General features: G+C 49.9%; 1 protein-coding gene across 3 annotated transcripts in view; it reads right to left on the reverse strand.

Annotated features, from left to right (window-relative positions):
• Positions 1-14409: 14409 nt before the first annotated feature.
• Positions 14410-26964, reverse strand: part of LOC144934259 (LIM domain-binding protein 3-like) — a 60684-nt gene continuing 48129 nt past the window's right edge. The window contains exons 10-17 of one of the 3 annotated variants that reach the window (XM_078859937.1): positions 26706-26804; positions 24820-24894; positions 23541-23650; positions 21391-21787; positions 20459-20639; positions 18489-18609; positions 18101-18216; positions 14410-17023 (exon numbers count right to left, since the gene is read on the reverse strand). In XM_078859937.1, the coding sequence (XP_078716063.1) occupies positions 16934-17023; positions 18101-18216; positions 18489-18609; positions 20459-20639; positions 21391-21787; positions 23541-23650; positions 24820-24894; positions 26706-26804 (1189 nt within the window). In that variant the 3' untranslated portion in view covers positions 14410-16933. The remainder of the gene's footprint in view (positions 17024-18100; positions 18217-18488; positions 18610-20458; positions 20640-21390; positions 21788-23540; positions 23651-24819; positions 24895-26705; positions 26805-26964) is intronic. The other 2 variants (XM_078859938.1, XM_078859939.1) reach the window with 2 other exon arrangements.

Below are 26964 nucleotides of genomic sequence, written 5' to 3' on the forward strand. Positions count from 1 at the left end.
TGTTTATGCGGATGTTTAACCCCCACAGTACCCCAGCGATACTGCGGCGGCGCACCCCGATAGCCACCGTACACCCCCTGCACGCACGCCACTCTAACGACTCGGTGTTCGCACTCTGGGCTGAGGACCCCGGGCGTCCTGAGGGTGACCAGGACCTGGCATGGCGAGTCGGCCCGACTCCCCAAGCCGAGGTCGTTCCCCTGCTCGACGCGTTACATGTACCATGGGCGGATTTACCTAAGGGAGAGGCCGATCGGCTGCGCGAGTTACTGCGGGAGTATGCCGACGTATTCAGTGAACACGACTCGGACGTGGGTCGGACCGAACTTGTTAAGCACCAAATTGACACCGGTGCAGCCCGACCCATCAAACTCCCTGCGTACCGAGTGGGCGCACCCGAACGCGCCCAAATCAAAGAGGCAGTTGGGGACATGCTTCGCGATAACATAATTCAGCCCTCGGCGAGCCCCTGGTCAGCCCCAGTGGTACTAGTAACGAAAAAGGATGGGTCAACTCGGTTCTGCGTCGATTACCGTAAACTAAATGCAGTCACGCTCGGCGATGCCTTCCCCATACCCCGCATCGACGACACCTTCGACAGCCTCGCCGGAGCGCGATATTTTTCCACCCTCGATCTCGCGTCCGGGTACTGGCAGGTGGAGATGGCGGAGGAGGATTGGCCGAAAACCGCATTCACCACCCCGATGGGACTATTCGAGTTTCGAGTACTCCCGTTCGGACTCACCAATGCGCCTGCGACGTTCCAGCGGCTGATGGAGTTGGTGATGCGGGGCTTGCAATGGGAACAGTGCCTGATTTACTTGGACGATGTGATAGTGTTCAGTAGATCTTTGTCTGAGCATTGGTCCAGGCTTCGAGAGGTGTTCCAGCGACTGCGAGCGGCTCATCTCAAGCTCAAGCCACGTAAGTGTTACATCGCACAACACGAGGTGGGGTACCTCGGGCATCGCGTCAGCGAGGCAGGCGTGCACACCGATCCGGAGAAGGTACGCGCCGTAGTGGAGTGGCCACGGCCAAGGAATCTGACGGAGATCAGATCATTTTTGGGGCTCGCCACCTATTATCGTCGATTTGTAAAGGGATTCAGTGAGATTGCACGCCCTCTCACCCAACTCACCTCCCCTAAGCACCCCTACCAGTGGACGAGGGCCTGCCAGACGGCCTTCACCACTCTCAAAGATCACCTCACCCACGCCCCCACCCTCGCTTTCCCCGATTTTACCACCGATTTTATTTTGGACACCGACGCCTGCAGCAGCGGGCTGGGCGCGGTGTTGTCACAGGTACAGGATGGGACGGAACGAGTCATCGCGTACGCCAGCCGGACCTTGAGTGGGGCCGAGCTGAACTATTGCGTGACCCGCCAAGAGTTGTACGCCGTAATTTTCGCATGCAAACAGTTCCGGCCGTATTTGTACGGCAGGAGATGTCGCGTACGCACTGACCATTATGCTCTGCAGTTCCTTCTTACATTCAAGGAGCCGCGGGGGCAGATGGCCCGGTGGTTGGCGCAGTTGCAGGAGTACAACCTGCAAATCGAGTATCGGGCTGGCCGGACGCATGCAAACGCGGACGCCTTGTCGAGGCGACCCACGGTGTTCGCCGAGACGAGGGCGGAGGAGGCCTGTCCGTGTTTCACGGGGGGACGCTGCCGGCAGGCAACGGACCCCCGAGAGGCCGCGGCCACTGACCCCCCCCCAGCGAGAGAGAGTGCAGTGTGCGCCACAGAGACTCTCGCAGGTGGCACCGAGGATCCCGTCGACCGCCCGGCAAGCGCGGGACCCGCAGCTCGGGACCCGATCGGACGGATCCAGGAGGACGTCGGCTGCGCCTTCCCGGGCCTGAACGACGAGCAGCTGAGACAGACCCAGCAGCGAGATCCGGATCTGGCGGCGGTGGAGGCGGCACTGCGAGAGAAGGAGGATGCACTACCAGGGCCCTGGAGCGGTTTGTATGCCCGGTTGTGTGTGAAAAACGGGGTGGTGAGGGAACTGGCCGACGCTGGGCAGCCTGGGTGCATCTGCGTTCCCGCCCATGTGCGACCCCAACTACTACGACTGGTACACGACCACCCGCTCGGGGGCCATGATGGGGAACGGCGCACCCGGGAGACTCTGCGTCGCCAGTATCTCTGGCCTAAATTGGCGCAAGATGTGGCCGCCTGGGTGCAGGGCTGCCGGGCCTGTCAGCAGTGTGGGCAAAAGCCGGCGAGGTACCAGGTACCCCTGAGGCCGTTCCGAGTCAGTCGGACGAATCAGTTGGTCGGAATCGACCTGCAGGGGCCCTTTCCACGATCCCACCGGGGCAACCGATATATTCTTGTAGCGGTGGAGTACTTCACCCGCTACCCCGTGGCGGTGGCTATCCCGGATAAAACAGCCCTCGTAGTGGCCCGGGCCTTCGTGGAAAACTACGTACTTAAGTGCGGGATCCCCGAACGAGTCATTACCGACCAGGGTAGTGAATTCGAGGCCGAACTATTCCAGGCGCTGTGCCGAGAGTTCGGGATCCAGAAGGACCGAACCACGGCATATCACCCCCAGGCGAACGGGATGGTAGAGAGGATGAACCAGACTCTGGCCGGGAAGCTTAAACGCATGGCGGCCGCGAATCAACAGGACTGGGACGAACACCTCCCCTATGCCCTGTTCGCCTACACCACCGCCGTTCACACATCTACAGGACAGACCCCGTTCCTAATGATGTTTGGTCGCGAGTCTCGCCTGCCCGCAGATCTGCTGTTCGGTGTCCCTCCGCCGCAACGGGAGGAAGGGAGCCACCCCGTGGAGCACTTGCTGGAGACCCTGCGAGGGGCCAGGGGCCGAGCCTACCCGCACGGAGAGGCCGCGCACCAGCGGCAAGAGCAGGGCGCCCGACCCCGTATGGAGCCCCCCTTCTACACTGCGGGCTCCGAGGTGTGGCTGTACACTCCCCGCGTCGGTGCCGGACAGGTGGGGAAGCTGACCACCTACTGGCGAGGACCCTGGATTGTGAGACGGCAGATCTCACCATGGACGGTGCTGATTCAGGGAGGAGAGAGGGGCCGGGAGATGGTGGTCAACATCCGCCGACTGAAGCCGTGGCGAGCAGCCCCCGAGGGGGGGAGCCCCGCCGTCCAAGTACCCCGAAACCCCGGGGTCCCCCCACCCCCCGTGCCCGAGGGCCTCGCGCAGTATATGGGCCCCACGGAGCCCCGGGCTCCGAGGGGCCCCGGGCGGGGCCGGGGGCGACGAGGACGGCGACTCTTAAACCCCACCGCCTCTGAGTTTGTTCCCCAGCCCGCAGGTGCCAGAGACCGAGGGGAGCCGTTGGAATGGAGGAGGAGACCACCGCCGGAGCCCCAGGAGACGGAGCCGCCACCCCCGAGGCCAGCCACAAGGGCCGGGCGAATCCCGCGGACCCCGCGGCGATACCTCGTGGGGGCAACCCAGGCGAGGTGCTCCAGTCAACCCGGGACGGGGACTGGCACCCCGGGGGGCTATGTGGTGCCACAGCGACGGGGCCGCTCGGCCGAGCCAGGGAGCCGCCCGGCTTCCACCGCCGCACTGCCCCCCATCACCCCCCCCCACATAAACACGCACCCGCACCCACGTAGGGCCTCGTGGTCGGGTCACCTACCCTGAGTTTACACCCGAGGGCCCCCTAGGGGGGTTACCCCACGGTTTCTCAGGGCCAGGGAATTGGACAGGACCCTTCCCAGGCCAAGTAACACTGCGGCGCCGTGGGCGGATTTGAGATCGCACGACCACGGCGAGCTCAGAGAGCCCCGCAGTTAGAAACGCATACAAACACAAACACGGGTCAGCAAGGCAGATAGCTGGGATCAGGACCCGGGACGACTGATTGGTCGAAAGTTCAAAGGCCGGCGGGATCGCAAAAGAGCGGGAAATCCTAGGCTCAGGATTGGTCGAGAGACCAAGGCGGTCGGGACGGGGGCGCCTAGCCTTTGATGTGAATAGTTTAAAAGAAAACGCAGGGGCAGTAGGGAAGTCTCTTCTTCTGGAGTTTGGACACGGGGTCAGCGACGAAGGAGTCATCGGGCGAGCCGCTAGATTGTCTGCAGGACGATCTGAGCGCCGCAAGGTCACCAAGGACTACAGACGGTATCGTGTTGCGCGCCTTACAACACCTCAGAGCGGAGAGTAGGATCCGTAGGAGAGGGTTAGTTCGGGGTAAGGACGAGTAGGAAAGCGGTTTAGCAGAGAGCGCAGCATAGAATAGGGCTACACGGCACCAGAGTGTGGGTTAGAAGCGCCTTGCTGGCCCGCACACACACACGGGTGGCTCGGTTGGTTAGCAAGGGCTAATAAAATCTCGAGCGTAGTAACAAAACCGTGTTGTTGGGTGTTTTTGGAACGTGGTATTAGCGTGCACTGCATTCGCGAGTGTGTGGTCGTTGTATGCATAAAGGCCGTGGTCTCTGTACGATTGTGCGGGTACGGAGGTGTGTGCGTTAACGCCCGGGGAGAGCACTTTTGTGTGTTGGCGTGACTACGCAGCCGTGTGAGAGGAGAATCGTCCTTGTACGATATTTGTGTTGACGTGCACGCGCGAGTGGGGGAGGGGACGAGTCGTCGTGTCGGCGTGTGCCCCGCTTGCGTGTGCTCGTTACTTGCGTAAAGTGCGGCGCGGTGGTGGACCCCTGACCCCCGACCCCGCGGCTCGAGCGCGTAATCGGCTGCGCATTGTTGTACGGTTTGTCTCGCGCGCACGGCGGCGGCGGCTTGAGTCGTTGTGTCGGCGTGTGCCCCGCTTGCGTGTGCTCGTTACTTGCGTAAGCTCTCGGCGTGCGTAATCGGCGTACCCCAGGTGCGCGATCGTAACGTGAGCGGCCAGCGCGGCGCAGAGCGGCGCAAGAGTGGGTATCGCGTGTGGAGCTGTATGTGTGTGCGCGCACGTTCACGACGTGTGTAACACAGGTGCGCGATCCTAACGTGAGTGGTCAGTGTTGGGTGAGTGCCGTGCAGAGCTGTGTGTGGGTGTGCGCGTACGTGGTTAACCATGCCTGCTACGCGGACCCGCGGTGGAGGGGAATCCTCGGGTGACGGCTCCCACACCATGGGTGAGGAGCCTAGCGGCGGTTCGCTTAGCAGCGGGTGGGCGATTGATGATGTTAGTCCGGCCGTTAGTATTATCGAGGGAGGGATCTCGGGGGCTAGCGACCCCCACTCTTCCAGCTAAACTTTTTTCCCTTACATCACACGGGTCTACCCCGTACTATATGCTGCCATAGACAAACCCAACCTTAAATTATATACTGTATTACTATACACCACCCTATACCTTAGAATAATACATAGTGTAATATTACACTATGTATTATTCTATCCACCCTACTGTATATCACACTGCTGTATATTCACTATACAATTACGATACTATATATTGCCTTATACGTTGTATTAAACATTACAATTTTATACTATTTATTATAATACAATCTGCTATACACTATACCATTGACCGTCGAGTGAAAGATACTAAGAGGAAGCAACGAGATATGTCAATGGAAGAGTGGTAGTAGGAGACTTGCAGCGGAGCAAAGAATCCATTCCCTGCGGAGAATACAAGATATATAGTTATGCCAGTGAGTGGACTGCGGTCTGAAAGTCGCCGTAAACGTGAACACAATCAGTTAAGATCCGAAATGGTTTATTACGTCCTTTAAATGATTGCTGAGTCAGAATCCATCTTCTCGGTTGAAATTGTCTCTATTTGTATATGTGGATCGCCTCATGAACGAATCTCTCATGGTAGCCAGATGGCTTGCAGAGAACCTCTGTCTTGGAGAAGTCAATGTCATAATAATATGACTTTGAAACCCCCCGCACACCTCCTACGCATTTCACAAGTCGTACTAATCACATACCTGCATTTCCCATCAATATGCTAAATTCCTCTTGATATGCAAATTATTTTGTCAAGGCGCCCGTCCCCCCTTCCAACCCAGCTTAAATATACGCTCCAAACGTGGTGGTGTTTCATTCAGACGCTGTCTACCCGACAGACCTGGTCTTCACCTGAGGACGGCTGCTTGCGTTGTGGCCGAAACGTCATGAGAATTATTGTATTATGTTTTTAAAAATTATTTTTATTACTTCCCTTCTACGTGACTTTACCGAAAGAACCAAGAAGATCCTCCCTCTTTGTCCCATCGTTTGTCAGCTGGTCCCGCCTCCCCAGTCCTCTCTCTGCCCTGGCCCCTCCCCCCTCTCTCTACTTAAGGCCTCGGCACAGATTCGTTTGTCTTTGTGTGCGTCTCTCTCTGCATGTGTGTCTGCCTATGCTGTTCCCGTGTCTCGGGTGTGGACCAATCAACTTCAGGGACAGTGCACATTATCAGAGTTATGTTATTTGTTTGCATTATGACTGCAGATATTGTGGTCTATGTAAACATGACTCCTTGTAAAAAAGGTGTCAGTTTTGTTGCCAGATAGAAGGGTAAAAAAACAATTATCAAGTTATGACATGTCAGACGTGTAAAATATTTTTGGGATAGCCCGCACCTCCATATACCCCGCAGGGTCTTGTTTTGTTTGTAAAAAGTGGTCTACCCCGCGGGTTATATGCGGGAAAATACGGTAATGATAAGAGGGGCTGCTGCGTGTCAACCTTAAGATTGGAATTCCCACGGCGAACTGGGGAGCAGCTTGCCCAGGACCGTCCATTCATGGAGAAAAGCAGGGCATGCAGGAGTGGAGATCATGGAGGAGGGCCTGTGTCAGTCATAAGTAATATTTAAAAATACTTTTTTTTAAACACGCTTTAATGAAATGTACCGTACTAGTAATGGAAGAACTTCACGACTCCAGGAAGCAGCCCCGAAGCTTGCCATAACGTAAGGGACCGTGGGCAATTACAGCCAACGTCAGTTTACCATGGACAATTATACCCAAGCCGAAACATTACATATGTAGGACTTGAAATGACACGCGCCACGCGTTTGGTTGCGATGCTAGCGTGCAGCGGACAGTGGGGGCAACTGAGGATATACAGTTGTTGTTGCGCCAATTAAGGGGGAGGTCATTAAGAGGCGCCACAGGTGTTAAGGGTAACTGAGGACACAGGCCGGTGATTGGTCAAGAGGGTGAGTGTTTGATGGCTGGCGCCGGGGTGGCTATGATAACAGGATCACGTGAGGCTGGGGGCCTGGGGGCGAGTAGTGAAGCGGGGGTATGGAGATAGGGGAGTCATTGTTAGGGTTGGAGTCGCAGTTGGAGTTAGCGTTGGAGTTGGTGCCTGGACCAGAATGTATAGTATAAGGTAGCAGTGGATAAGAGTGTATAGTATAAGGTAGCAGTGGATAAGAGTGTATAGTATAAGGTAGCAGTGGATAAGAGTGAATAGTATGAGGTAGCAGTGGACAAAGAGAATGCAGTATACGGTAGCAGTGGATATAGAGAGTACGGACAGAGTAGCAAGGACGGAACGAGTACAGCGTAGCGAAGCAAAGAGTAGCAAGGACAGAGCGAGTACAGCCTAGCGAAGCAGCGGAGTAACAGACCTTGGTGGAGAGAGAGAAAGCGAAGCAGCAGAGCGAGTGAACGAAGGGACATCGAGTGGGGCTGAAAGAGAATTGTACATTGAAGTGTATGGAGGAACATTGAACGATGCTGTCGGAGATGTGAACTATATGCGGAATTAAAGGAACGAGAAAGACAAAGAAGTTGTCGCGTCAGTAAGAGTCCTACAACTGGTGTTAGAAGTGATTAAAAGAACTACGCCGATATGTCAAAGAAAATTACGAAGAAGAAGAACTTGCCGGCGACCTCGTCGGCCAATAGCAGCGACGCGGATGTGATACCTCCATCGGGATTGGATTCTCCCGCTCCCCCGGAGGACACGACTGATGGGGCGCCACCGTGTGACGAGGGCGACCCGAACAACGAGGATGAGCCGAGCCCGCCTCACATATGGAGAGCTTCGATGGCGGCGTGGGAGGTCAGGATGGCGGCGCTCACGAAATAATTTGAACAGTTTATGCAAACGATACGGGCGGCGCCGACGGGATCGGATCAGCTGCCGCACGAGCTCGTAACATCTGCGGGGGCCGGTGGCGCGGCTGTATCTCCCGATGCACCGGGTGCACAGCTGGACGCCGTGGAGGAGCCGGAGTCGCTGACTTCGAGCACGCGACGCTGACTGCACGTGGAACGCTTCGAGGTTAAAGTCGGCGACTGGACGGCGTTTACGCGACGGTTTCGAGCAGCGTACGAGTCGCTCGAGTGGACGGAGGCTGAAGCGCTACGGGCCCTGCCAACAGCCTTGGACGACGATGCCCTGGCGACGTTCTACGGCCTCCCTGGGGGGGTTCGCTTGTCATTGTCAGAGACATTCACGGCGATGCAGGACATTTATGAACCTCGATTGGTCGCCAAGCGCAAATTTCAGTTGAGACGGCGGGCGGAGATGGAATCTCCCCTCGCGTATCGCAGTGCGCTATTGACCCTCGGCCAAGTGGCTTAACTGGCGATGGTTCAGGCTGCCCTTGATTCCTTGGCCCAGGAGAAGCTGTTGCAGATGGCAAAGGAGCTAAGAGTCGTCCTCTCACTTCCCAGCAACAGCGACGACGACGGGTCATCTTTGCAGATTGCCAGGAACATCCAGGCCAACCTGGATCTTCGCGACGAGCCATCGGCGGTGCCACCACAGCCCCTGGTGGTGGGCGCCGGTGTGGATGGGGGCCTGCCGGAGTTGGAGCCGAGGTCGCTGACGGCAGCGGCCGCACGACCGCTGTTGGGCCCACCTCGCCACCCCGGGACGTTCGGACGTGGCGGTCCGCTGACGTGTTACGAGTGCGGGCGTCGAGGACACTTCGCACGAGACTGCTGGAGACGGAGAGGCGTCTTACCGCGATCATCAGGAGGCTACAACCGCGGATTCTACCCAGCGCAGGATTATCAGGCGAGTCGCGAAACATGCAATACACGGCCGTATCCTACACCTCACCCATCCGCGACACCACACACTGTTGATCCCTCTTCGTATGATGCACATGGGAATGCTGTATGAGGTGCGTTGACTCATCGTGTTTTGGGAGCTGCGCCGGGTTCGTCGGATGTGATGGCGCTTGTTCAAGGGGTACAGGTTCGAGTCATTGTCGATACGGGGACTTCTGCGACCCTCATTTCCTTGCAAACTTTCTGATTATTACCAACCTCGCCCCATGTTTTGGAACTAGTGGATGGCCCGTGTATAGCGGCAAATGGGGGCAGTTTGGGAATTTTGGGTCGAGTACTTGCAACAATACAAGTCGGGGAGGTGTGCGTAACGGGATACATTTTGGTTTCGTCTGTTTTGGCTGTACCTTGTTTGTTATGCACGGATTTTTTGCAAAAGATGCCAATTAAGATTTCGATTGAGAAGGGACGATTGGAATTGCCATCGGGGAAGTGCCTTAAATTTATGGTGTCAACGCTGTGGTTCAGGCGGTGGTTAGCCGCACGGTGCGCGTTCCGCCTGCGACGCAGATGCTTGTGCCGTTAAGGTTGAAAAAAGGGCTGTCAGTGGGTAACTTGGAGGAAGGCATTCTGTTGACACCGTCGAATGCCGTGGCACGAACGCCCTTTTTGGTGGGTGCTTTTACGATGGTGCCAGCGACGGCCGAACCGTTCATCCAGATTGTGAACACGGGGCACGATCCGGTCGTTATTCAAGAGGGGACTACGTTGGGGCATGCGTCGGTCGCGCGGGGTTCGGAAGGAGATGCGTGCTTGGCAGCTGGGGAAGGAGACGCGCTGCCACGGGAGGAGGAACCGACCTGGTTTCGCGATTTGTATGAATGCAACGACGATTTGACACCTGAGCAGCGGACGCGTCTGAGGGGGTTGCTTTAGGAATTCAGGGACGTTTTTAGCTCAGGAAAGTTTGATGTCGGTCGCACGACCTTATTGCGGCATCACATTGATACTAGGGATGCACCCCCAATTCGATTAAATCCTCACCGAGTGAGCCCGCTGGAGAAGGATTGCATTCGGAAAACGGTTGACGAGATGTTGCAACAGAATATCGTCTCTCCTTCTTCCAGCCCATGGGGGGCTCCGATCGTATTGGTTGAAAAAACGAGATGGTTCTCTACGATTTTATGTAGATTACCGCAAATTGAATAAGGTTTCGGTGGCGGATGCATATCCGCTCCCGCGCATTGACGACTCATTGGACGCATTGTCCGGTGCGAAGTTTTTCTCCACTTTAGATCTTTTGTCGGGCTTTTGGCAATTGCCCTTGGACGAGGAATCTAAACCGAAGACGGCCTTCCGCACGCCGCAAGGGTCGTTCCAATTTAACGTACTACCGATGGGGCTGCACTCTACGCCAGCCACCTTTCAAAGATTGATGGAACTTGTATTGTCCGGATTGCATTGGGAGTCATGTTTGATATACCTTGACGACGTCATTGTGTTCAGTAAGGATTTTGAGGGACACTTGCAGCGGCTACGGGCTGTGTTTGGCAGGGTACGGGACGCCAATTTGAAATTTAAACCCCAAAAATGCCATTTGTTGAGAACATCTATTAAATACTTGGGGCATGTGGTCAGTGAAGAGGGGGTCGCCACAGACCCAGAGAAAACCAGTTGTGTACGTGCATGGCCAGTGCCTAAGACAGTGTCGGAAGTGCGTAGCTTCGTGGGATTCGCGTCATACTACCGTCGATTTGTTAAAAACTTTGCCAAAATTTCGAGGCCGCTGCACACGCTGACTGCTAAGGGTAAGAAGTTTCTGTGGGGTGACGAGGAACAGCGTTCGTTTGAGATGCTCCGGGACGCTTTGGCTGACGCACCGCCGCTCGGATATCCAAATTTTGCGGAAATGTTTATTTTGGACACCGATGCCAGTGACACGGGCATCGGCGCTGTATTGTCGCAAACGATTGACGGAGTTGGAAGGGTCGTCGCGTATGGTAGCCATGTACTGTCCCCGGCAGAGCAAAGATATTGTGTAACACGCAGGGAATTGTTGGCGATTGTACACTTTGTGCAGCTGTATCGACCATACTTGTATGGGAGACGATTTTTGGTCCGCACTGACCACGCGGCACTACAGTACTCCTTGCGGATCGATCAACCCTCGGACCAAATGGCCCGGTGGCTTGAGGTCCTGCAGGGATACTCCTTCATGGTCCAGCACAGGAAAGGGACGCATCATGTTAACACGGATGCGCTGTCCCGATTGCCTCGGTCATCGGGCTTGTGTAGATGCTCTGAGGGATCGCTGCGCTGCGGGCCGCCGCTGCAGGGCATTCCGGCCATGGCCGCTGCAGCTGATTCAGACCGGGTTGACGAAGCACCGGCTAAGGAGCCTGGGTTGCTGAGATTGTCACGGGATTGTTGGGCGCGCTTGCAAGCGGACAATCCTTCGCTTACCAGAATGAGGCTTCGGGCCTCCCGTTATAAGCAGTCGGATGATCGGGCCTTTCTTCGACTCGTAGACGACCTCCTGGTCAGATGGGATGTCGTCTTAAAGAAGTTTTGTATCGCACGAGCGATTGATGCACTTGGGGGAGAAGAAAACAGCTTTGACTTTGAGTAACGATTTCTATTTGCCGGGATTACAGAATGATGTTCATTTGTATGTTAAGGCTTGTCACGAGTGTGCACGGTGGAAGGCACCGGCACAGCCATATTGGGTACCATTGCAGTCGATACGTGTTTTGCGGGTGAACGAGATTGTAGCCCTTGATATTCTGGGACCGTTCCCCGTTACCCCGCAGGGTCACAAATACCTGCTTGTGGGGGTCGAGTACCTCACTCAGTGGCCTATGGCATGGCCGTTAGTGGACCAATCGACAGGATCGATCGTGGAGGCCTTCCTGCAGGGTTACGTTTTTGACAAAGGTGCCCGGAGCACCTGCTTTTGGACCAGGGTAAAAAATAATTCGTCCCGCCTATTGAAGGAAGTGTGTGACGCATTGGTTACAAGGAAAATTCAGACATCCCCATACCACCCGCATACCGACGGGATGGTCGAGCGTCTTCATCGAACATTGACGTCTATGTTGTGCCAACAGGTTAATTCGACTCAGACAGACTGGGATCTACATGTTCCGGCGGCCTTGGCCGCTTATAGATTAGCCCCACATGCTTCGACAGGGTATTCACCCTTCTATTTGATGTATGGTCGTGAACCAGAAGCCCCGGCCTTGATCAGGCTGGGGGTAAAATCTAAAGGGAAGTCGCCAGCGGTGCCTGTCCCCATGCTTGAGGCATTGGATCGATTGAAAGAGGCTAGGGAGGCCTCGCTGGGAAATACGGAACGAAGGCAGGCGGCTAATGAGCGCCTGCACGGTACACAGCTTCCACGTGAGCCATGGCAGGTGGGGGACAAGGCCTGGTTACATTGTCTGATGGTGCCGGTAGGCACATCACCGAAATTCCATCGTCCCTGGCAGGGGCCCGTTGAGATTGTGGAAGTTCGTTGGGATCAGAGTGTGAGGATTCAATACGGTCGCTGATTGTGGCATATTCACCCATCGCGCTTGAAGAGATATGTGGTGCCTTATGATTCGTCATCTCCCATCCCGGAACGGCCTGTATTGGATGTGTCTGACGAGCGTACCGTGTAACGACGGGAGAACGCACCTCAGCAGTCTACTCCCCGTGTGTCTGCAGGATCGCCATTTTTGAGTCAGGAGACACCCCGGGACACACGAGACCACGTTGGGGTCTCATCGAGGAATGGCCGGTGTAACGAAGATGGGCGCACGTTTCGGGTAGGACGCTGCCCCGTGCCCACGGACAGATACACCCTGCCCTCTGTTCAGTCGAGCTGGGGCGACAGACCGGCTGCGTGAACCCGCTCAAGAAGATTGACTTTTTCATAAAACTTTGGGAGACATGGACGTTGGGGGTCGTGCCCGGTGGGGAGGGGGGGGGATCGTGTACTTTTTGTTGTATGTTGTGTTTTCTGCGTGATGCGTTGTGTTTAGCCGGGACGGCTAACTTTTTCAACAGGGGGGGGGGGGTGATGTAGGACTTGAAATGACACGCGCCATGCGTTTGGTTGCGATGCGAGCGTGCAGCGGACAGTGGGGGCAACTGAGGATATACAGTTGTTGCGCCAATTAAGGGGGAGGTCATTAAGAGGCGCCACAGGTGTTAATGGTAACTGAGGACGCAGGCCAGTGATTGGTCAAGAGGGTGAGTGGTTGATGGCTGGCGCCGGGGTGGCGACGATAACAGGATCACGTGAGGCTGGGGGTCTGGGGGCGAGTAGCAAAGCGGGGGAAGACATAATTAATTGGGGCTGATTGGTTCGGAGATAAAGGCAGTGAGCGTATGGAGATAGGGGAGTCATTGTTAGGGTTGGAGTCGCAGTTGGAGTTAGCGTTGGAGTTGGTGCCTGGACAAGAATGTATAGTATAAGGTAGCAGTGGATAAGAGTGTATAGTATAAGGTAGCAGTGGATAAGAGTGTATAGTATAAGGTAGCAGTGGATAAGAGTGGATAGTATGAGGTAGCAGTGGACAAAGAGAATACAGTATACGGTAGCAGTGGATATAGAGAGTACGGACAGAGTTGCAAGGACGGAGCGAGTACAGCGTAGCGAAGCAGAGAGTAGCAAGGACGGAGCGAGTACAGCGTAGCGAAGCAGCGGAGTAACGGACCTTGGTGGAGAGAGAGAGAGCGAAGCAGCAGAGCGAGCGAACGGAGGATCATCGAGTGGGGCTGAAAGAGAATTGTACATTGAAGTGTATGGAGGAACATTGAACGATGCTGTCGGAGATGTGAACTATATGCGGAATAAAAGGAACGAGAAAGATAAAGAAGTTGTCGCGTCAGTAAGAGTCCTACACATATAAAAAATAATGTTTACAAATATATCTTTTTTATTTGTAATGATAGAATATAGTATTATCAGTATGGCATAAGTATACCAAGTTTGCAGTCGATACCACATTGGGACGTGGGTACAAATTGAGTTACAAGATTTGAGGATACAACAGAGTGATTTAATAAAAAGCGTGTAATAATAATAAAAGACAAGCGTCTCAGGCAATCCCAGCATCATCTGAGAAGTCCTGTAAGGAGAAGCACGAACATGCGTGCGAGTTGTGTGAGGATCCTGCCTTTCGAGGATTGACCTACTCGGCAAATAACGGAAAGGCCCCAAAACACACTGGCGAACAAAGATGGTGCAGCCATCATCAAATATGATGAACAATTATGACGAAGCTACTTCCATGGAAATATTCACTCCATAACTTATTTTAACAAAAATACAGTACTACAATCACCGTTATGATCTTTGACCATAATGTACTGAAAAATGTATGCAGTAAAAATCACAACCTTGACACATGATTTATGAGAGCTAATGTAACGCGTATGCAAATAAAGGAACACGTGCTCATGGTAAATCTAAACTTTATTGAGATAAATTGTACATGCATACAATTTCACATGCAAATTAACACATGAATGAAAAAACAACTCTTAAGGCCCTAAGCACCATACTGCTTACATGGCAATGTATTATTTTGCAAATTTGTAAAAATACAGTATGTCTCTATTGTCAACTTTGGATTTGCAGTGTCTGATATGGATATGCAGCTTTACCAATTAAAACGTGTATTTAAAAAAATCCTCAACAACGTCCAAATTGTCATTAAATTCTCAACATGACCGTATGTCTCATTGCTAATAACGATTTCACTGTAATTTAAATATTGTGAAAGTTATTTTAACATGTAATGTTTTAAACTGGCCAAAACACCGCTTTCACTTACGGTGCCTAAAAAGAGTTGGCGAACTTTTCAAGCAATTACCCTTCTTCAGGGACGATTAACTGAGCGTTTAAAAACACAGTATGGTTGACATATTGGGCGACACTTAAAACATCTCAGGCCCAACAGCTAAAATCCCAATGTTCTAAACACGCACGCCTATTTCACCAACAGAAACTACTCTAAGATGTTTTCGCAGTACAGGTCTGCAATGGGGCACACACCTATTAAACCTGCAAAAACAGCTTCCATTTTGCACACCTGTCACAATTTGGTGAATTCATCAAAATCAGCTACAATTCCTTACACCACAGAGTCCAAAAAGAAATACAAGTCAAGTAGCAATATAAAAAAAAATACTGAACATTGTTTCAGAGAAAACAAATAGCATGCCAAGCTACGTGTTCAACTCAGTGCACACCAATGTAAACCAGAGTCATCGGAAACGTTGCAATGCTTTTTTGTTGTTATCAAGAAATAAAACCAATCAATTAATGGATTTCGCGACAGGCAACAACAATAATCAACATTACGGTGAAGCTGCTGCTTAGGCAAGTATTCTTGATTCACTTGTGCAACAACACTTGAAGCTGGTTTTCATGGCTCAATTGTTGAATGTGACGTTTGCTGGCTGCACGGTTTATGCCTCCAGGATTTAATGCCTATTTGATCCACAAGAAACATATCACTGTACAGCTTTATTTCAACTGCATGCATAGCTTTGTCTAGACATCAATCAAATCTGCATCTCCGTCCACCTACATTGGTGTATTGAAAGTAATGTATCATGTATTACAAACATCTATCTTTAAGGCACAAAAGTTAGATGGCTACTCGACAAACTTGTATAGCAGTCTTTAGTCTATTGCTACATAACCTTAGACACAACAGAGAATACTGGATGACTTAATTTCGATTACTATTCAAAACGTACCCCTCAAGCCCTTTTTGACAAAGGAAAAAAATATTCACTTTAAAACAAAATTTCTTATTCAAATTAGTGTTATCATGCATGAAGATAGAATTACTACATGGCATAGTGTCAGTGTTTTGGCTTGTACACAAAACGTTCACTTTCAAAAGCTGGTGCTGTGTTGGCATTTACTTCACGTACAGCTCTTTTCTTCTTAACATTGACACATTGTTGCAATATAGCGCCCTCTTTCAAAACATTACAGTATTAGAATATCAGAAAAACACCACAATCCGCACAATGTAGACTCCGTTCCCCAGTCAGAACCTCTGGCAAAACAGTCAATTAATTTGTCTCACTGATATAACATATCCTTTGCCTACCACATAGATATCCACATACCTCTCCAGACTCCTATCTCAAATCCATGCCTGTTAAAACTAACTTTGAGCATGATCACCATCACTACTATCGTCCGTGTGAGGACTAATCCCGTCAAAATATCGATCCGCATCCACCACCATCACCTGCATCACAGTCACTATTGCACTGACCAGTCATGCTGACAATGCATCATGCTGCCGCATTACATTTTAGGCCATCCATTTGTAAATGAATGCCATCCCGTGGTGTAATGCGACCATTGGAAATCCTTGCCGCCGCCTCTGACAGCTGAATTACAGAGGGGGTGACCGGTTGGTTCACCAGCGCATCAGCAAGTGCACTGCGTATTTTGGGAACCAATTGTTTACACAATAAGGCACCGTTCTATCAGCGCAGCAAACCACGTCTCTCTGCATATCACGAGCCCGGCGACTTGTGAGAGCAGCTCTGTGATCCACGCAGACCAGTGCACGGGGTTAAATATAGAGCATTACCAGTGACGGTACAAATTGGGCTAGCTGACCTTTGCTCAAAGGGGAGTGTATAAACCTACAAAGAAATAAATACTCCCGATATTTTTGGAACGTAAGCACACACCGCTGTTTAAGATTTATGCAAATCTTATAATTACGTTTCTCATGTGGGTATTTATTTATGAAATGATCAAGGGAATTCAAACTTTATTGGATTTAATTTTAATGCCAATGCTTGGAAATTTTTAAATCGCTTTCTTCAAATGAACGCCACTGGTAGAAGTTATTGTTGTGTGCATTTTGTTCCACTTTAAAATTAGTCTACGAGTGCATAGATATTTTATGCCAAAAAAGCATGTGTCAGAAACTCAATCGATACAAATGCTTTCACGTATGAGTGTAGCGTGTGTGTGACCAGGTTTAGACATTGATGGCATGGGCATGTTTCTTGCAGAGTGGCTTGTCTTTCTTGGAGTAGAAGGGCTGTCCCTCCAGGTTAACATGACACACCTACACAGTGAAATGCAGCAGAAGTTAAAGACTCAAGAATGAGAAAAAAAAAGACGACACATAGAAGCCAGACTATTTTTGAACAGTTGACCACTGCAAACACAGCAGCGGGTGGCAACTGATACCACCATCAGCAGGGGGCTGTATGCCCTATGGGTCAGAAAATCAGAGCCGGCTGCCTATAATGGTACCGGGAGATGCTATCTGGCGGATGAGATGTTTAAATGGAGGTCTTGTATCGCGTGTCACATCTCAATATGAGCATGGAATGTCAACTTGGATACATACATCATGTTGGAAAATGTATTATATTTGTAGCTCAATAATTATGCTCCTTCCTTAGAATTGGGAAGATCAACTGCCTTGCCAGCCATTAGCACGGTTGGCTACGTACGGTGCAAAATAAGAACTATGCATTTTTTAAAAATATATATACTTTACATTAATTTGCATTAATTTGACAGTGTTGCCTTTCAGTGGCTTTTATAGTCTAGCAATGTATTTTCTCTTGTAAAGTACATGGATGGTTTATAATCTTTACACCTGTAAATGTGTTTCTTGAGTTGTGATTTGCACATGAGCACAACAAGGATAACAATTTCACAAATTAAACACAAACACAGCTTAAGAAGCCCTACATCTGAAGACTTTGCTTTATACTGATAAAGTAGATTGAAACATTTTTTTTACTGCTGTGGCTGCAAAAAAATGATTTTTTAATAGAGCATCATTTATGGCAATTTAATCTTAAACTACTTTGGAATTTGTAATGCACACATTTTCCTTAAGGAGGCACGGGAAACCATATGCAAGAGGAAGATTAGACAGGATTAGATCCAACAATTGGCCAAGCTGTGGTCCTATATTGGGATGTTTGGCCAACTCCATAAATGTGTATTTATACATGTGGGAGGAAACCAGAGTGCCCGGATAAAACCTACGCGAGTGAGGGGGTAACACTTTATCCCTGTAGAGATAAAAATGGCGACCTTGATGTCCACGGGTAGGGAATTTCATGAATTTGCGTGATCCACCAATCCACAAAAATAACATCAACAAATAGAAGATGACACTCACAGCGCAGATGAAGCAGGTATCATGCCAAGTGTGGCCAAGGGCCTCGATGAATTTGTCTCCAGCCTCAACGGGAAAGTCACAACCATGGCACTTGGTGCTAAACAACACCACGTAGTCTGTGAACACACACAGAGCACCGCAGGGCAAGTTACACCAGGCTGGGAAAACAAGAACAAGCCAAGCTGCAGGTGTATTTAGTGACACCAGGTATCTACAATAATACTCCCGGTACTGATATACACTGCACCCATTTATTGAAAAATGCACAATGGCCAAGTATCAGAATTGGCCAGCACTCATGTGGGGAGGAGGATCGGGACAAGTCGGTCCAACAGTGTTGCGTGGTCGCTTGAATGCAAGTTCCGCACAACGGTGAGGAGTGGGGCACCTTTCTCGCAGTAAGGCTCGCCATCCTCCATGTGGAAGAGGCTGTTTCCAAAGGGCTTGCCGCAGGATGCACACACAAAGCAGGTGGTGTGCCACGTCTGCCTCAGGGCGTGCATGATCTCCTGCAGCCAGAGGGCACAAGCGAGAGCAGAACGTGCAGCAGTCATGAACGTGTCGCCCAGTGAAATCGACTGAAATTTGACGGAGGAAATTAGATCAGCGCGTGTACAGGAGTGAGACGGGTTGTGGTATCGCAGAAACATGAAGGAGCGCAACGATGTGGGGAAGCCTACAAACAGTAGTGCGAGAACATGGTCGATGATGATATTGTCGATAAACGATATTATAACTCATTCTACCACGGAATGGATGGTGGGTTATTGCTTTATACACCAGGCCAGCAACTTTTCAGTCACTCCATGTACATATTAATAATATGGACTATACAGGCAGTCCCTGACCTACGAATGCCTGATTTACGATTATCCGCACATACTAACGAGCTTCCATGAGATACTTATGTTTTAACCATCCGTTGTGCGAATGCAAACTCGCACTTGCGGACTGAACTGCGGAACTATTTTGTTCAGCAGAGCAATCCTCCGCGAGAAGTAATGAGTCCAGCATTGCACTATCGGTGAGTGTTTGTGTGTATGTGTGCGCTTGTGCACATGTTGTGTGCAAAAGTGAGTGTGTGGGTGTATGAAAGTGAGTGTGCGTTTGGGTGGAGCGGTAGTGTAGTGGTTAGCATGCTGCGTTACGAACCCGGCGACCGGAGTTCGTTTTCCGCTCAAGGCCAAGACCAGTTACGATTATCTCAACCCATCCTGGGCCTCGCTTAGGTAAACTCAGCCTCAAAATGAGTACCTGGTGCAGGTAACAAAGGCAGCCGGGTGTGGTGCTGGCTACCCATCCCCTCGAATGCCGTTCCAGCCTTCAAAGGTTTTTGCTAACAGCACTTGCCCCAACAGTCTTTTCAAGCTATATGGGGAATATCTGGCTTTGTTTTGTGTGTGTGAAAGGGATTGTGTGCGTGCACGTGTGTGTATGTGCACACGCGGGTGAGCCCCCCCCCCCCCCCCCCGTGTGTATGTGCAATTATGGGGACTCATTGCACCCCTTTTGACAAGCAAGGCAGCATCAGGATTCAAGTTAAGTGAAAATAAAACAGATTTTTTTTTTACATTTTTATATTACTTTCTTTTGTTTACGATAAAGTATATATCACAGTTTTACATGCATATGTACAATATGTATTCTTATTTATGAGTTTAAGAATGCTTCCCTGTTTTGTTGAATCGTAACATTTTATAACACTGACCATATGGGCATTTAAATACAGTACATTGTTGTGTTCTGACTTACGAATTGTTTGACTTACGAACGGGTCTCAGGAAAGGGACCCGTTTGTAAGTCGGGAACTGCCTTATGAATAAATTAATCCGAAATGGACATATCCTACATGTCGGGTATGGTCATTTTATACTGAATATACACGTCCGATTCATACAAAAATATCTGTTTATTAATTTACTTGGGCATATCATACATGTAGAATATGTTTCGATTTAAAGCTTTCGTGACTGCAGGGATTCAATTCATATTCTTGGTTCTTTCGGTAAAGTCACGTAGAAAGGAAATAATAAAATAATAAAAAATAAAACAATACAATTATCACGACGTTTCGATTGCAACACAAGCAATCATAATCAAGTGTGAAAACCACAGCAAGAAAATTTTCTCGCAAGATAATTTTCTTACAAGAAAATTGTGTTGCAATCGAAACGTCGTGAGAATTTTATTTTTATAATTTTATCATTTCTCTTCTACACGACTTTACCGAAAAAACACGAATATGTAGGATATGGTCATCTTTAATTGAATCTACATGGCTTATTTGTTTATTATGCTGCTGAGCACCACCCGATGAAAGGTTTCTCTTCAACCTCCCACACACACGCACGCACTAACCCCCATGATCTTCTTGCGGCACTTGGCGCAATCCGGAGCAAAGTACTTCTCGTAGCAGGTCTCACAGTACACGTTTCCCTGCTCCTCCACAAAGCCGGTCTCCGTCAGCGTGGTGTGGCACTGGGCGCAGTTGAACTCGGCCGGATGCCACGATTTGCCCAGCGCCACCAGAAAGGGGCCGCTGAGGGGTGCCAGGACACGCACAACACGCAGGGGCACGCGGCGGCTCCCGGGGAGAAGGCGAGGAGGTGGGGGGGGGAAATTCTGAAACTGTGTAAACTATGGCTTAATGTTTCGCCGAATATTTCCCGGGGCGCTGCCATACTGGAGTAGGTGGCATGTGACTGGTGGCAGCCACAGCCATGCCAAGAGAGGTATATCCTCTGCAGGAGCAGAAATACTTTTGGGGTGACTGATGAGGACAGACCTGGCTGAAATCCACAAATGGTAACTTCTGCTTGAAATTGGTCTTTTTTAGTCATTCTCATAATTTTATTCAAATTGTGCGATTGGTATAATTTCGCTCGTGAGGCATCCATGTTGGTTGGAGAACTACCTGCGAAAGATTATATCACAAAACAACTCCAAATGGCCCCCGATCCACACGGAACACCCTAATCTCGCCAAATTAAGCAAATGTCAAAATTAACGTTGTACTTTTAATTCAATCTTTCGTGACTGGGCTTATGTCCATCGACTCACTGTGCTTGAAAAGCCAATGTAATCATGGTTACCTCAGCGTTTTGACCCTGGGGCCACCTGGTGACCTCGGGTTGACATTACACTGAGTAATCCAAACTGGAACTGGATGTAAAGACAGCGGTGGGGAGTGAGCAGCACGCGGTGTAGAGGGAGAGACAGAGCTTCACCTGTGGGTGAGCGACAACAGTGGAACCTCCACCGACACAAAACAAAACCACGGGGCGACTCACCGGATGATTTGATTGCACTGGCCGCACATGGGCGTGCGTTGGCTGGGCTGGCAGTGCTGCGCCCACTGCACCTTGCCGCGGCTCGGCGAGACGGCCTGCCCGTAGCCTGGGCCCGAAGCGACGGCGTGGATAGGAGTCGAGGATGGGGCAGCCGGCCCACGCTGCGCCGGCGCGAACGGCGGCGCTGGCGGCCCATGCTGCGCCGGCGCACCGTATCCCTGACCGCCGCCGCCGCTGGCCGGTCCCACCGACTTGGAGATCGTCGTGGTGCTGCGATCCGCCGCGTACTTCTGCGCAAACTGATCATCGGTGACCCACGGGGGGCGGCTAGCGGGCCCACCGGAGGGAGTGGCCTCGGTGCTCGGCAGATTGATGGTGATGCTGCTGTTGACATGTCCTGAAGCGGATTTCAGAGAGTGGCAAGTAGGGGCAAGTGGCACGTTACCACTGTGATGAGACACCACATCAGAGAATACTCCAACTCATCAACACAATGTACACTGCATAACCTACCGAGTATATCATGTAACCCACACGGAGTCCGCCATATAGCGTACACAAAGTATACCGCATAACCCACACCGAGTATACCACGTAAATATTGACTTAAAGCTTTCGTGACTGCAGGAATTCACATTCTTTGGGTCTTTCGGTAAAGTCACATAGATAGGTTCAAAGAAAATAACAAAAAATAATAAAACTACGATGTTTTGATCGCAACACAAGTGTTCGTCATCAGGAAGAGGGGGTTAGCTTCTAAAGGTAAACTGTTAAGAAAGGTTTGAAATGGGCGTAGCCCAAATGTCAGCAGCCAATGTTAATGTAAGTGGTGGGCAGCGACCGCGATGGTGGTGGGTTTTCCCACCAATCAAAGGGCTGCCCAGTAAAGTTAGCATGATAATGTAAGATCATTGAGCGGCCTTAACGGCGGGCGCCCTGAGGTGGCTATGCTAATGTGAGAGATTAGCATGTTCGTGGCAGATCGCAAAGCAAAAACCTCGAGCTCGGTGAGCGAGGTGGCTGTGTTAGGGTGAGAAATTTTACCCGTTAATGTAAAATCAGAGCCGAAAATAACAACGAACATCGGAAGATGGTAGGATGAGAACATCACAGCCAGTTATGACTTAAACTGGTTGATAACGTCCTTCCAATGATTGCTCAGTTTATACCCATCTTCTCGATTGAAATTGTGTCTGTGTCTATATATATGGATGGCTTCATGAACGAATCTTTGTTGATAGCCAGTGGATTTGCAAAGTACCTTCGTCTTAGAGAAATCAATTTCGTGGAATCATTGGAGGGACATTATCAACCAGTTTAAATCAACCATTTCAAACCTTTATAAACAGTTTACCTTTAGAAGCTAACCCCCTCTTCCTGTTGACGAACGCTTTTGTTGCGATCGAAACGTAGTATTTTTTTTGTTATTTTGTTTGAACCTATCTACGTGACTTTACCGAAAGACCCAAAGAATATGTATACCACATAACCCACACAAAGTACTTCATATAACTGTAAGGGATCGGCGAGCCACCCTCACGCACACGCACCACGCAGACACGACATCTCCGCTCTCACTATAACATGCACCAATCATGCGTGCGGGAATGCGCTGGACAGGGAGCAGGGGTTAAAGGGCAGTGACATCACCCGGACCAGGCGTGCCCTACGTGGATGTGTATTGGGAGCGAGGGCAGAGATGGAGGGGTTAAAAGAGGCTGTGGGACGTGTGTTCGGGGTTACATAGTACACCGCATAACCCACACAAAGTACGCCTCATAACCCAGACAGAATACACCACATAACCTACACAAAGTACTTCATATGATTCAGAGTACACCACGTAACCCACACAAAGTACTTAATATAATACAGAGTACACCACATAACCCACAGAGTACACCACATAACCTACACAAAGTACTTAATATAATACAGAGTACACCACATAACCCACAGAGTACACCACATAACCTACACAAAGTACTTCATATAATGCAGAGTACACCACATAACCCACACAAAGCACTTCATATAATGCAAAGTACACCACATAACCCACACTCAGCATAATACACAATGAGCACGTAGCATAGCCTCCACACATTAAGAGTAAGAATCACGTTGGAGTGAGAGGTTTCGAGCGGCACCTGGCGCTGGCTGGTTGGGCCGGATCGTTGCCGTTGTCACCACGTTGGGTCTGGGGCTGTGGCCCACGGCGGGCGGAGCGTGCGCCGGTCCAGAGTGCAGCGCGTGGGAGCTGCGGCCGACGGAGACACAGCTGGGACGTTTCGACTGCAATTGCCTTTATCTATTGAGCGGGTCAGCGCGCCGTGAAGATTCACACTCGGCTGTGACGTACGGAGACAGACGTGGTCGCACGCTTCTATACTCCAGCACCGAGTTTTCACGTTGAGTCAAGGTCACAGTTGGCCAAATGTGACTTTAATTAAGAGGACTGTAAATACGAAAGATGCTATGTCAATTTGTATTACTAACAGCTGTGGTTAAAGGTAGGCAGCACATAATGACAACAAATGCGGGAGACACCACCTCTGATTCAACGAGTCACATGGTCTGACTACGGCAAGGAGATCGGTTATCATCAGCAGCAACCATGTTCTCTCCACTGATGGATGAAGGCCTCCCCGTGTCGTCTATCTCTCACAGTCCTACGATGGAACAATCCATCCAGCACCAGCGTGTGAACCGAGTTCATTGCTCCATTGCCTTGGAGGACGTCCTCTTTGACGAGTTCCATACCTTGGTAGCCACTCCGTTGTTATTTTTGACCATTGTCACTTCTTGCCCGTGGTGCATCCTGGTCAAGCCCCACTCAGTTTTCTTAATACTTTAGTTTGGGTGGTGTTATTAACCTGCATATGTTCTCGAATCCATGCATTCTTCTGTTTCTTTGCACGCTTTTCACTATTTGATCGAAATATTGTTTTATGACCCCAGTGTTTCAGAGCTACGTGTCATAGCAAGCAGTGCACGCCGATTAAACACGTGCTTCTTTCGGCACATTGGTACTCAATTTTACTTTTCATTACACAGCAGAGTATGTTTACCTGGCACAGCTACTGAATGCACACCAAAATGAAAATGATGAATACATAGGCACAGAGAGCAGGTTATATATAGCCAAGTATGAGCAGTCCCCGACTTACAAAAGGGTTCCATTCCTGAGCCCGTTCGTAAGTCGAACGGTTTGTAAGTCAGAACACAACAGTGTACTGTATTTAAATGCCCACACAGTCAGTGTTATGAAATGTATTACGGTTTAACAAAAAAAGGAAGCATTGTTAAACTCATAGAACAGGTTGGAAAGTTGAACTCAATCATGAAGAGTCGCAGTCATCATCAATCTGAAATTTCCGCACCATATAAATGGCCTTAAGTAGATAGAAGAGTCACCGTTGGCAGTACCTAGTTTGCTTGGAGGCAGCAGAGGAGGCTGAGTAGGCATAAGAGGAGGTAGAGACGCTCTGCTGGAAAGAGGAGCTGCAAGCGTGGAGTCATGGAGAAGCAAAAGTAGTTAGGAGTAAAAACGTGCCTCATACCTAGTCCAGGCAGGATACATCTTAGGACGTGTGGCCTCCTGCCAGACAGACTATATCCCCAATTTACACAGTCGTTAGCGAGGAATAATGCACTTAAAGAAAAAGTGGAGAAATTAGTACCACATAATTTCTTCGAAAATTACCATAAACAGGAAATGTAATGGGAATGCAGTGAGCATGAATCAAATGTTTGCTGTTCTCCAAAGGCCATCATAAAAAGTTCGGATTTTTTTTTCTGATACTAAAAGTGTGCTTTAGCTTAAAAGTTATATGTCTCACTGACAAGCGACGCCATGTGCTAGTATGAGTAAGCGCTGTGTTCGATGGTTAAATCGTATCCTGCTTGGCCAAAGTAGAGTGTCATGACATATTTATGTCTCGGTGGAATGTGTGATGGGTGCGGTGAATTTTAAAGCCATGTAGGGCTGGCTGCAAGCGGTGCATGCCAAGGCAAAGTCCAGCGGGGCGTTTGTTGAGCGCATTTGCGTGACTTTTGTTAAAAGAGACTCTGCTCCGAATTTCCATTCCAACCACGGTGTCTCCACTTAGCAATGCCGTGTATTTTTAAAGGTGCTGCACGATGGTTCCGTTCTGATCACTTCAACACGATTCACCGTTTCACACACGCATCTTTCAAGGAAAATTACGCCGATGTCAATGGCAGCCAAACAGCATGGTTTAGGGCTCGGAGAAAAGCAGAATATGTATACAAAGCACTAATCTCTAGAAAAATATCATTGAGTGTCGAAACTGTTATATAGGGGGTACCTCCATAGGGAAGTTTGGCCATTCCCTTCATCTAAACTTTGCATGGTGGTGACAACTAAAATACCTGGGAGAAAATCTACACACGTGATGAAATATAAATTGTTTATCCATTGAGATAAGTCAACAACTCATTTACTACACTGACATCTCCTGGCCACCTTGTAGCACTGCACGTTGAGTTTTGTCCACAGAAATCATCCTCATCCACCAACCTTTGCTGAAGAGTTGATGGCTTATTGGCGGACCGCCTCTATTTATGACATGAAATGTGAGATTTTGACCCATGAGAGGAACAGCTGTGTGGCAGTGTAATTACAGAGAGAATACAGGGAGTGAAATTTGTTTACCCACAAGACAATCGGAAATTAATAAGGTTGTTCCCACCTGCTACTTCCTGAGATACCGTTTGTACTGTTTGACTAACGCCAATAAACCACGCGACCAGGGTTTGTAGTCAACAGAACTGAATTTCACTATCTAAAGGGGTCAATTGCAAAATGTTCTATATATATTTGAATTGCTTAATACATTTAAAGATTTCAAATCTCGGGTTTGGACTGAATTTAGTAGAAAGATAGAAATGTACATTTTGGTATACTATTTTTGGCAATCATTAGTGATTGTAATGAACCACACAGAAAAATCTACTTTAACCGTGGATCATGATTACTGACCAATTTTCAAACCTCCATACTGTCGCTGAAGGAGCAACTTGTGATATTTACGTTAACAACTCACAGGTGAATTAAAATCTAACTTAACTCCAAAATACGTTAAAGAGCTCATAGCAGCCTCTCAGCCTAGCGACTGAATGTGGCAGCACTATGCCAGGAGCCCCCACATCACCACCAAGGGATTGCCCCTGCTCATGATGAAATGATGCTCTGGGGGTCAGGACAAGTTTGGCAAGATGTTCACTCCCTTGCCTGCTATGCAGGTTCCAACCCTGATGCCTTAGTTTAGTTTAGAAAAGTGAAGGCAGACCTAGAGGACAAAGCGGCAGACAGTGCAGCAGATGCCTGCGCGCTTGCATTTGGCGCCTTTGGAAGAGGCTGGAGCTTTGAGGTGAAAGGCAGAGGTGAGCTGAAGACAGGAGAGAGAGAGTGGCATGGCGCACACAGGTCAAGCAGAAACGCTCATGTAAGGATGAGCCACGACAATCAGAATGAAAGCAGGCAACATTCAAGCATCAAGCAATAAGCTCCTGACATGCAATGCACTTTGTCTTCCCCATTCATGTGTT

The sequence above is a fragment of the Lampetra fluviatilis genome, chromosome 9 (assembly GCF_964198595.1).
Source record: "Lampetra fluviatilis chromosome 9, kcLamFluv1.1, whole genome shotgun sequence".
NCBI classification, from domain to species: domain Eukaryota; kingdom Metazoa; phylum Chordata; class Hyperoartia; order Petromyzontiformes; family Petromyzontidae; genus Lampetra; species Lampetra fluviatilis.